The 12,608-nt window shown below is 41.6% G+C and overlaps 1 protein-coding gene across 2 annotated transcripts in view; it reads right to left on the reverse strand.

Annotated features, from left to right (window-relative positions):
* Positions 1-2,144: 2,144 nt before the first annotated feature.
* LOC120416331 (protein son of sevenless) overlaps positions 2,145-12,608 on the reverse strand; it is a 44,218-nt gene continuing 33,754 nt past the window's right edge. For both annotated transcript variants that reach the window (XM_052708085.1, XM_039578061.2), the window contains 5 exons: positions 10,591-11,047; positions 10,370-10,519; positions 2,843-3,225; positions 2,689-2,777; positions 2,145-2,626 (listed from right to left, as the gene is read on the reverse strand). In XM_052708085.1, coding sequence (XP_052564045.1) covers positions 2,592-2,626; positions 2,689-2,777; positions 2,843-3,225; positions 10,370-10,519; positions 10,591-11,047 — 1,114 coding nt within the window. In that variant the 3' untranslated portion in view covers positions 2,145-2,591. The remainder of the gene's footprint in view (positions 2,627-2,688; positions 2,778-2,842; positions 3,226-10,369; positions 10,520-10,590; positions 11,048-12,608) is intronic.

Raw genomic sequence — 12,608 nt, forward strand, 5'->3', positions numbered from 1 at the left:
GTGAATTAAATCAATTTTCTGTAATATGAAATTTTGTGATTTTCTATATGTATGTAACCCCTTAAAAATTATTTTGATACACAGGTCAAATTTAAAAAAAAACATGTTAATTTGATGGAAAAATATTCCAGGAAACACTGTCTCGGCATGTGTGTGTTTCTTCGCAAAACTGTATCAGCTGTCCGCATTTAACCCTAAAATTAAAAGGGACAGCTATGCATAGGGAACGGCACCTCAATTTTCCAGGTCTGGTAGGTTTGTACGAGGATCATAGAGATCGAAACGAAAATAGAAGAATTTTGAATTTGAAATTAGGGAATGAACACCGGCTACTAATTTTGGACTGACTTCAAGGTAGCACAACAACCTGCTGCATTATTTTTAATTTTATAGTTTTTCTTATTTTTGTTTTTTTTTTAGTTTAAAAAGCGAAGCTATAAAACGTACGTAAATTTGTCTGTAACTCTAATTCGTTCTCAATTGAATTAGAATAGAAAGATAACATTGTAAAAAACTTGTAAAGTGTAAATGGGTGTAAATCGCGTTCTCGTAGATGTTTGTCGTCAAATTAATTTACGATTGAGTGTAACTTCAGTCCCACAACAACGTGACCGATAGCCAACTCTGTGTGTAATGGATCTCTATGTGAAACAAACAGCTCTCTCTTCTCGATGTGCAAATGAAGGATAGCTTAGGATGTATCAAACAATGTATTCCGTAACTGCTCTAAGCGACAACATAACACAATGAACTTACTAACATTAATCCGTTTAAATATAGGGGATATTTTCTTGTATGACTGTTTCAGTATTGTTAACACATAAAAAATTAAGACATCGATGATGACTGCAAGTTAAAGCTATCCAAAACATACGCAAAATAAATAAAGCTACCCTCCCCCGCAACGGGATTGATTTCGAAGCAAATAAAAAAGCGTTTGTTTTATTCACTTTTTTCCACAATTTTTAAACATATATGTTTTTTTTGTTCATTTATTTTTTTTTTGTCTCGCATTCGTACATAAATCCATATATGCATCATACAACGATGATAAGATATTCCTTTTTTTTCCTTATAGTTTTTTTTTCTTCTTTTTTGTATATTTATCTGGTTTTTAACAACTTTTCTTTCACCTCTGGTTACACTCCTCTTTCGCTCACAGCTTTTGTAGTTCTTGTTCGTTTGTCTATCGCGCATCCCCTCCCCTCGCATCCCTCCCTCCACTCGATTGTTAGGTGCTCCAAAATACACACTCTTCGCATTCCCTTCGCAAATCACTCTGGTCTACCGCGTTTGCTTTGCTAAACAACGCCAACCACCCTCGCACACACCACCTTCTCCTTTGATATATGTACATGGTTTACATTCACAATTTGTTAGTTTTTTTTGTCTGCAGTGTGTAGTATAATAATATATAATTTTTCTCTGATTTTTTTGTTCTGCTTTGCGTCTATAACTGTTCCTGTTCCGTTTTGTTTTACTCTTATACTTTTTCTCTGTTCATCACATTTCTTATTTCTTTTACTCTTAATAATTCATATACTTTAGTAATCTGCTTTCGTCACTTTTTTTTGTTTGTTTATTCGCTTGTCGTATTATATACTTACAGTAACATTTATTGTTTATGCTCATTGTGTGTGTGTTTTGTTTTTTATGCATGCGTTTTTTTTTTAATTTTCGTTTTGGAAAACTCGCTGTGCGTGCAACATGCAGCTCTTTCTAATATTCTTTCCCCTTGTTTTCTTCCATCTCTGTTTCTTTGTAAAATATATATCACACAAATCGTCGCACATTCTTCCCAACCCCTTCGTCGATCACTCACATCTCACTCTTTCCTTCCCACCCCTCTCGCTCTCTTTCTCTGTTTGTGTGTATGCTTCTTAATTTGTTCACCAAAAATACGGCTCTCAATGTTCCGTGAAACACTTTATAGTTTATTTTTTGTTTTAATATATAATCTTGCGCCTGTATAGTTTATGCTCTCAACAGTTAGTTAGGTTTTACTTCTTCCTTCAAATGGTTGCGGGTTTGCAGTTGTGTTCACCTTTGTCCAGTTTGTTTTAAATCAACAAGCGCCTTCCATCTTTTTGCCTTATTGGTCAAGTCAATCTCACCTTGAACTTATTGTTCTAGTTGTTTGTTTGTTTTCTTCACTAACAGTATTTACATTAAGCAAATATAGGAACACGACACTTTTGTTTTTTACCTTCTTTTTGTGATGGCCTCTAACGCGAGAAAACGGAAACTCTTGCCCGACCCTGACACCTGGTTTAAATTTGAAGGAATTCTCCGCTACCTCGTCTTTCATCTAGCTATGGCACTTTTTTATTTCTTCTCCTAGGACATCCCTTCAATCCACCTTCGGTTTGATTAAAAGAAAAAAACTAAACAAATTTATTAAAGTCAAACGTTAAAAGAAAACGATAAAAAAAAATAAACAATCCAATGAGGTGGCTCGATTCCCAGCCCACGGAAGCGAGCTAGCTCATTCACTGATGACGACGACGGCGACGACTCTGGACGACGTTTGTTGATTGGTGAAATCGCTGCGCCTACCGTAGGAAATGGCGCCCGCAACCATTTCCGCTTGGTCAGTTTGTGCTCGGATATGGGAACATCGTTCGATCTGGAAAATTTACTTAGTTTCGTTAAAATTTCAACTTTTATAATTAGGTTTGAAAAACTAACCTGAATGTGAAGTCAGATTCGTTTGCTTTGGCTTCGGAGGTAATTTGGGTGTCGTTTCTCCGGGCGAAAACCGTGGCGAAATATTCGTGCTGTGAAAAAAAAACGAAACATTTAGTAATTTTAAGCCCAGCTAATTCGTCACATCGAACCCTACCTAGGCCGTCGTCCACAAACCAACGGTTGCTGCTGCTGCTGTGACACGGGAGAGTTTTGTACGGATTTGACCTTGATGCCGCTGGCCGGCGTCGAAGCCGGCGTGGTGGAACCACTGCCAACGTGACCACCGATTGCGCCACCCCCTACACCACCCGTTGTACCGCTAGTGCTGGCCAGCCCGGAGAGCGACGGCGACGCGGCAATGTTTGGGACGTTCTCCTTGGAGGCCCGGTCCATGGCCGAGTTGCGGCGCATCATGATGGTGCTGGTGTGCGGCAACATGAGCAACCGCTGCTCGCTCGTGTTCTGCTGGTTGTGCTGGTTCAGGTTGTCGCGGGTGAGCGTCGACGAGGAGGACGATGACGACGCGGATTCGTCCTTCTGGGGGAGAAGAAAGGGTGGATTTAATATTTATATCAAGATTTAGATACTAGTGTGATCGAATCTTGTACTAGGTTTGCTCATACATTCCGTACCCGATTATCCGAAATTCTATTATCCAAAGGTTTCTATAGATACCCATTTAAAAGAAGATTTTGAGCAATTGCAGCTCAAATCAGGAATTTTTCTAGTACGTTTTTATCCGAAAGGTTAAACTAAGTACATCCTTAAGAATTTAGGGTGGGTACGTTTTTCAAAAAGTTTTCGGATCAAGTTTTAGTATGGTGTCCCTTGTAGGGCATGCCCATAGGGGCTTTCATGCCAAATATCAGCTCATTTGGTTGTAAGCTGGCTGCGCGCATCAGGGTTAAAGTTTACATGGGAATTACTATGGGAAATTTGAACTTTTTGTTCAAACGCTCCTACAGGTCTGGGAAAATAACGCGCCAACTTCTGGTATGGTCAGGCCTGAGGTGAATGGTCTGGAGAACACTTTTCCCGAAGAGAGCATATGGATTCGTTGTCCCTTGACCTGGCGCATCGGCAAACAATTCGATGTCTCCGGAATCAACGGTTTTCCCCCAAAAAGCATCAAATTTTCCTTAGCATGCTATGAAAGCTTGATAAACACCGCGACGCCATACGTCAGGCAGCTACCACGTGGTTGAAATATTTGCAAAAAAATACAAATTTGCTATGCAAAGATTCTGAATTCGACTAAATAATATCAGGATTGCTCGAAATGATCATTTTCTAGTTAAAAGAAGGTTTGCAATTGAATATTCCAGCCGTTTCTCACCCACGTGGTAGCTGCTTGACGTATGGCGTCGCGGTGTTCATCAATCTTTCATAGCATGCTAAGGAAAATTTGATGCTTTTTGGGGGAAAACCGTTGATTCCGGAGACATCGAATTGTTTGCCGATGCGCCAGGTCTAGGGACAACGAATCCATATGCTCTCTTCGGGAAAAGTGTTCTCCAGACCATTCCCCTTAGGCCTGACCATACCAGAAGTTGGCGCGTTATTTTCCCAGACCTGTAGGAGCGTTTGAACAAAAAGTTCAAATTTCCCATAGTAATTCCCATGTAAACTTTAACCCTGATGCGCGCAGCCAGCTTACAACCAAATGAGCTGATATTTGGCATGAAAGCCCCTATGGGCATGCCCTACAAGGGACACCATACTAAAACTTGATCCGAAAACTTTTTGAAAAACGTACCCACCCTATTAAGTATCTTAAAAATTAATCACATCCTAATGGTTTTCAGCAAAAGCAAATCAGAGATTTATAACAGTTTAGGCAAAATTCCCCTTCTTATTGATAATTCCAGAAAATTATAAAACATTGCAAAGTATTTATCAAATCAAGAGCAACCTTTAAAAAAGGCGCGTAAGCATTTTGACAGCTGGAACTATTTTGCTAATTCCGGGTCAACATTTAATTATTTAACAAAACCCGCAGCGTTATAAGGTAGCCGGGAAGGCCAGCTATTGTTTACGTCTTCGAGTTTTGTGAAAAACGTACCTGTTGTTTCGTAATTTTCAAAATAGTTCCGGCCGTCAAAATGCTTATCCGCCCTTTTTCTCGTGTTGCTCCAGAGATTATCTAAAAGTATGTACAGTACTTGTTCGATAACTGGGCGTCAAGAAACCAAAACAAACCGAAATGACTGAGGGGTTAATAAATACATAAATCATGTTCAATAAATGGAAAAAAAAACTTTTATTAAATTTCAAGTCACAATTAAAGAAATATAAAAAGTAGCCATTATAAACAAATTTGAATAGCTTTTATTATTATATATCATCAGGAAAATATTATGCATCGGTGGTCCCCTCGTACCTTTTCGTTCAGCCCAGTTAGAGGCAGCATTCGGTGACTGGGATACGTTCTCAGCCCAGTTACCGAACAAGTACTGTATCGTATTTAAAACCTTCATAAATAAATACTCTTCACACGCCTGCGCCCGCCTGAAGAGTTCCAACAGCTGTGGACCGGATGGCATCCCCGCGGTTGTGCTCAAAAAGTGTTGCGATGCACTCGCGGAACCGCTGGCTCAACTCTTCAACACCTCGCTTTCCACGGGAGTTTTCCCATGTTTCTGGAAGAAGTCATTTGTGTTCCCTGTTCACAAAAAGAGGCCTAAACGTGACGTCCGGAACTACTGAGGAATCGCTGCCCTCTGCGCTGTAAGCAAGCTCTTCGAAGTCATTGTGCTAGACTTCATCAAGTTCAACTGTTGTGATTATATCGCCCAGGAACAGCATGGCTTTATGGCGAAACGTTCTACCAGTTCCAATCTGGTCACCTATTCGTCCTTCATCCTACGAACCATGCAGAAACGGAAACAAATTGACGCCATCTACACGGATCTATCGGCAGCATTCGACAAGCTAAACCACCGTATTGCTGTTGCTAAACTCGAGCGACTGGGCTTCAGCGGTTCTCTACTCGAATGGCTTCGCTCCTACCTCACCGGACGAGAAATGAGTGTGAATGTGGGCGACGTAATTTCTGCTATATTTGCTGTTTTTTCAGGCGTCCCACAAGGCAGCCACCTGGGTCCCCTGATTTTTCTCCTCTATATGAACGACGTGCATCCTCTGCTTAAATGTCACAAACTGTCTTACGCGGACGACATAAAGCTTTTCACTGTTATCGAGTAGGGACCTACATAGGGAAATGAAATGTTCTGGGAGAAATTATAAACACCCAAAGTCATTCAAATTTAAGGTTGAAAAACTTGTAGTATTTTTTTGGTGCTGGCATGTTTCTTGTACCAAACTAGCACAAACTTAACAAAAACTATCATTTTAATAAAAACAACAGTTTTACAATGTTTGTAAACGTTATTAATCTCATTTTTCTGCCCAAAATTATTTTAAATTGATTCTGACCTTGTTCTTGCATGGTCTTGTTGCTCGATTGGAACCCCGATTTGACAGTTCGATTGGAACCCTGAGAGTAACATTTCGCCTCTCCATATAGGCTCTCTATTATCGAGGAGACCGGAGACTGTCAGTTTCTTCAAGAGCAGTTCAACCGGTTTGCCAACTGGTGCTCCGATAACAGAATGGTTCTCAATGCAACTAAGTGTTCAGTAATCACTTTCACCCGCAAACCTTTCCTTTGACTATACTCTTTCAAACACCACCATACCTCGGACTTCCTGTGTGAAAGATTTAGGCGTGATGCTGGATAGCAAAATGACGTTTACTGACCATATTACGTATATGGTTTCCAAAGCTTCCAAAACATGAGGATTCGTCTTCAGGATAGCTAAGCATTTTCGAGATATAGGCTGTCTCAAAGCTCTTTATTGCTCGCTGGTTCGTTCTACGCTCGAGTACTGTTCCACGGTTTGGGCTCCCTTCTACCAGAACGCCATTCAACGCGTGGAGTCGGTGCAGCGAAAGTTCGTCAAATATGCCCAACGTCACATCACCTGGCCTGATCCTTTAAATCCTCCGAGCTATGCTGAGCGTTGCAAAATGCTAAACTTTGATCCTCTCTCGGTAAGACGTGATGTTGCAAAGGCAGTGTTTGTAGCTGACCTCCTGCAGTCGTCCATTGATTGTCCCGCTGTTTTGCAACTGATCAATATTAACACCCGCCGGCGTGTACTTCGCAACCACTCCTTTTTGACGGTTCGCCGAGCTCTGACTAACTACCCTAACTACGGACATAACGAACCAGTTTCTAGTATGTGTCGTATTTTTAACTTGTGCTCTGACCATTTCGACTTTGACCTATCCCGCGACAAAATCAAAATCCGTTTCCTTAATTTCCTTAAGTCCCTTCCCTAACAATACACACGTAGATTTTAGAACACTGTGATATTTTTGTTAATTTATTGAGTTAGTTTTAAAGTAACCCGTCTTGTATCATTTGAGTTTTGTGTACTTGTTGATGCGAAAAGACGAGGTGGTTTTGTGCCTTTTTGAGAGAGTGTCTTGGAATATGCTAGACACATCTCAAGGGGGCTTTTGTCCACCTCCTAATAAAGAAAAATGAAAAATGAAATTTGACCATTGTCCTAAGTCAAATCCTTGTGACTTAGGACAATGGTCAATACGGTGATTTTTATGTAAAACTGTCTGAAGAATCGATTACCACCAAAATGTTGACGTTTAGACCACCTTTCAAAAAAACATTTTCATGAGTTCTTTTTGTAACATCTTAGAATACATCCTCACAAAATTTAAGCGAAAAAAAATAGTGACAGCCCCATAAAATTTAATTTGTATACTTAAAAATAAAAAATTCTCATTGAAGTGGCGTGTAGCATTCCTTTAGTGTATTATGCATGGCAAGATAATTTAACATTCTGCGGTGCTAGAGAGCGTCAGTCTGGCTACTGCGCAAAATGCGGCGGTATATTTTGAACTTTTGGTTGGCTGCGACTATAAAGCGCACTTTGATTAGCATTACGCATTTTACGATTTCAGGTTACCAAAACCCAGCATGTCATCCCGAGCATACTTTGCTTATTTCAGATTTTTTTGCAACCACGTGACTTACTTAGGTATGAAATCAAGCATGTTGATCGGACATGGCAAAATTGAGCCTACGAAGGGACCTCTGCGATTTCCGCAAATGCGGGATACGATCGCAACAGAATGATAATTAATCCTGATAGCCGCAATATTTTTTTCAAAAAAGCACGTCCAATTTTCTACAAGTTTCTTTCGATACAAAAAAACATTTGTTTTGTATGGAAATTGTCCACGAGGGGAGGAGGGGGGATCTGAGATTGAAAAAAGTGTTCACGTGGTTTATGGATGGTCTATTTTCAAGTTTTAGATTTTTAATTTTTTTTTTTGTAATATTTTTTTCAGTTTTATATTTTTAAAATTTTGGATTTTGTATGCTTTTTAATTTTTAAATTCAAGTTTTTTTTATATTTCAATACAGTCCAGATTCGATTATCTAAAGGCCTTGGAAAAATTTTACTTCATATAATCGGGCTGCTACTCTCCAATTCTACAATTCGACTGCGGAACTCCCACTCTTTCTAGATCTTCCTCCACTTGGTTTAACCACCTCGCACGTTGCGTCTCCTCCGCCGCATTTCAACCGGTTCCGTATTAAACACAAATTTCACGGGATTGATTGTCTGGTTAGGTTGGCGCGCATTCTTGCGACGTGTCCGGCCCACTGGATTCGGTCAGCATTGGCGACCTTCCGAATACTTGGCCTGCCGTTGAGTTGCGGAAACTGCCGTTCGGAAGTGCTTGCAGGTCCTCCTTGAGCATCGTCCACGGCTCGTGCCCGTAGAGAACGACCGGTCTTTTCAGCGTTTCGTACATGGTGCACTTTGTGGGTCTCGTGGCGCAGGGGTAGCGGCTTCGGCTGCCGATCCCGATGATGCTATGAGACGCGGGTTCGATTCCCGCCTTATCCACTGAGCTTCTATCGGATGGTGAAGTAAAACGTCGGTCCCGGTTTCTCCTGTCTCGTCAGAGGCGCTGGAGCAGAAATCCCACGTTAGAGGAAGGCCATGCCCCGGGGGCGTAGTGCCAATAGTTTCGTTTACATGGTGCACTTTGTACGCCGGGAAAGATGACCAGACCGTAGGGTCTTGTGGAGTCCATAGTAGGCACGACTACTGGTGATGATGCGTCTCCGAATTTCTCTGCTGCAGTTATTGTTTGACGTCACCAACGATCCGAGGTACACAAACTCCTCCACGACCTCGAACTCGTCCCCGTCGATCGCCACGCTCGGTCCTATGTGAGTCCTTAGGGACTCGGTTCCTCCTACCAGCAGATACTTCGTTTTCGTCACATTCACCTTCAATCCAACCTTATCCGCTTCCCGCTTCAATTCGGTGTACCGCTTAGCCACCTCCTCGAACGTTCTGCCGACAATGTCCGTGTCGTCGGCATAGCAGATGAATTGGCTGGACCGGTTGATAGTCGTGCCCCGCATGTTGAAGCCCGCCCGCCTCATTACACCTTCAAGCCCAATGTTGAAACAGAGGCCGGAGATACCGTCGCCTTGTCGCAGTCCCTTGCGCGATTCGATCGGGTCGGACATCGCCCCCGAAATCTTCACGCTGCACCGTGCCCCGTCCATCGTTGATTTCACCAGTCTGATCAGCTTCCCGGGAAAGCCGTTCTCGTCTCGTCCCGGGAAAATCGAATGAAATCGACGAACAGGTGCGTCGGGATCTGGTAATCGCAACATTTTTGGAGGATTTGGCGTAGCAAAAAGATTTGGTCAGTAGACGATTTCCCACTATACGAGACCGGCTTGGTACGTCCCTACGCATTCTTTTGCTCGCTCGGGCAGACGACAGAAAATGATCTGAGACAGCACTTTGTAGGCCGCGTTGATAATGGTGATAGCTCGCTAGTTCTTCCAACTTGTCCCCCTTCTTGTAGATCGGGCATATTACTCCCTCTATCCAGTCCTCCGGTAGCTGTTCTGTGTCCCAAACCTTGACTATCAGTCGTTACAGACAGATCGCACCGATACCTTCCTTACCCGCTGCTTTGTTGTTTTTCAGCTTCTTGATGGCATCCTTAATTTGCCTCATCGTGGGTTCTGGCTCGTCCCGTTGGAACGATACAGCTGTTCCATGTCCTGGCACTCTAACTGTTCCAAGCGGCGCTTCTTATCCCGGAAGAGATGGGTTTGCTGTCTTCGCAACTGTTTGTACGACTCCTTGTTCCCACGGGTATTATGCAGCAGCCACTTGTCCCGCGCTGCTGCCTTCTCGTCCCAAATTGCCTGACATTCCTCGTCAAACCAGCCATTCCGTCGGACTCGGTTTTGAGTTCAATCGAGAAATGAAAAGTGAGAGTGTGTGCGTGCAACATGAAGTTAAACTTTTTTGAAAAAGCCTTGGTTAGCTTCACAGCAACTACACAGAAAGTTTAACTCCATGTTGCGATTTGACAGCTCGATTATCCAGTATCATTTTGGTGTTTCAGTTACGCCGATAACCAGCGAGATAACGGAATGCCTCCTGGAAATGTGCTTGAGAGAATTCCTTTCTGAGTGATTTTCAAATTGTGCAATTTCATATTTGTCTTTGAAGAAACCTTAGCTGCTACACTTTTTTTTTAATTTGTTCGAAAGTGCTACTCTTATCAAGATTGGAACGATCTCTTATTGATCCAGAGGAATCCCACTTACCGGAAACTGGTGCCCATGGTTCCAGCTGTCGCTGACTGCGCAGCTGGAATTGTAGAGCTGTTGCTGCTGTTGCACGTTACCGAACAGATAGTGTGACTGGATGTGGGTACGTGGCGGTAACGGAGGTGGACTGAGATCTCTCGGAGGAAGCTAAAACGAAAAAAATAATCCGTCAATATTCCGTTGCCACACACACACACACGTCGAAATCCTTCGCTTACCCTGGGCGCGTCCGGCGCTTGTCGAACCTGCGAAGACTGGGACGATTCTCCGGATGACTCTTTTCGTTTAACCCTAGGAGGTAGAGGAGGCGGCATAGGAGGAGGAATATTGTGTGCATTTGGTACGTTGACGTGCGGTGAGATGGGAATCGGACCAAAGTCGCCACTGCTGCTGCCGCCAAAGCCGCCGCCGCCACTCATTCCCGTCCCCGAAGTGGTGGCGTTCAGGATCATCGAGTCGGCCGTCGTCGACGATGCGCTGTTGTACGACGTGGACAGCGAAGGCGACACGGCGCTGGCACTGCTGCTGTAGTTGAAGTCGGTCATACCGGAGGAAGTTCCGGCCGCCGCCGTCGTCGAGAAGTACATCTTCGGACTCGACGGGTAGATGGGCGAGTTCTCGCACGATGAGCGGTTCAGAGCGGCACTCGCGGAGGTGAAATCACAGTTTTGATTTCTGAAATTGTCGGATGGAGAATTAGTGAAGTTTTGCTTTTTTTAACCAAATTTTTATTAATTTTTGTATTAAGCTTCTTTTTCCCATTTTTTCGATTTTTCTAGTTCGTGTTAGGGTAACTTTTTTTTGCCTTCCTGACCTCACAAAGGAAGGTTTTTCGTAGAAAATGTTATTATTCGAAAAAAATATTATTATTGAAATAATTATTATAACTCGAAAAAAATATTTTTGGCTTTGGTCAAGATTAATAACTTCTGAAAAAAAGTGTTAAATGTGGCTAAACTCAAAAACCGGTGCTCGATATCTATTAGATAATCTACTTTCTTACTTTCTACTTTTTGATTGTAAATTGGATTTTACCTTTAAAAAGTAAATCAAAATGTTTTTCTCCTTTTTTCCACCCATTTAAAAAAATATGAACTTTTCGAAAAACTGCCGACACTGCCAAATTACGATACGGGTAATTCTCCGCCAACTCAAACAGCAATCTCTACCCCTCACCCGTCATTGATTTTCGTGAAACTTTGCCTTTCCCCTAAAGGCATCCCTGACCACGATGGTGTCTAAGGGATTTTTATTTAAAATTAGACGCCTGATTTTATATCGTACCGTATTCTTCATCGAAAAAATAAATAATGAAAAAAGTTTAAAACCTCTGCCATTTTTCGTTATCAAATTTAAATTTTGTAAGAAAATTACGAGAATTGCGAATATGTCAACGTTTAGACCAAAAAGTGGCGTTTGAAAAATCGTAAAAATCGTCAGAGCATTTTTTCGTCGCGTTCGGTTTGTGGTCGCGGGTGAACGAGTCTTTTTGGAGCAATCAGGACACAACACGTTAAACAGAATTAAGTTTCATTGAGAAGAACATGTAAATTGCGAAATTCGTAAATTATCACTGTCACACAATGTTAACCCCACTGACGGTATCAGATCTTTCATTTTCATTGGAATGGTCTTTCAAATACCGTTTTAAAAATATGTAACAAGGTGAGTTTTTGTTAGTTTTAATTTTAATCGATCGGTATTAGGGTCCCATGCGTCTCTATCAAAAATTACGAAGTTTAGTGAATTGGTTTGAAAGTTATGCAGAAAAAATGGAAGATTGTTAAGGGTGGTTAAGGGGTTACATACATATAGAAAATCACAAAATTTCATATTACAGAAAATTTATTTAATTCACTAAAAAGATGATTTTCAATCACTCCTGAAAGTTTCATGAAGATATTACATGATTAAACTGAGTTAGAGACGATTTTCAGCTCAACATTTTGCCGTGCGCAAAGCGGACTGTCAAACTTTCTGAGCATTTTTCTCAAAACACCGAGTTGATTTACGGGTGCCACGATATCTCGAGATGGGATGGACCAAATTGGCTAAAATTTGGGATGAAGACTCTCAAGACATATACCGTGTGCATGACAAAGCCCGATTTAGAAATTTTGTTTTTTTTTTTTAAATACAAAAATCAAAATCTGACGATTTTTTATATGAAAAACACAAAAATATTTTTATCTTTTTTTAAAATAAGTTTCTTTGAAAATCGGCCTTCGTCATGCAC

This window comes from Culex pipiens, chromosome 2, assembly GCF_016801865.2.
Source record: "Culex pipiens pallens isolate TS chromosome 2, TS_CPP_V2, whole genome shotgun sequence".
In the NCBI taxonomy this organism is placed as follows: Eukaryota; Metazoa; Arthropoda; class Insecta; order Diptera; family Culicidae; genus Culex; species Culex pipiens.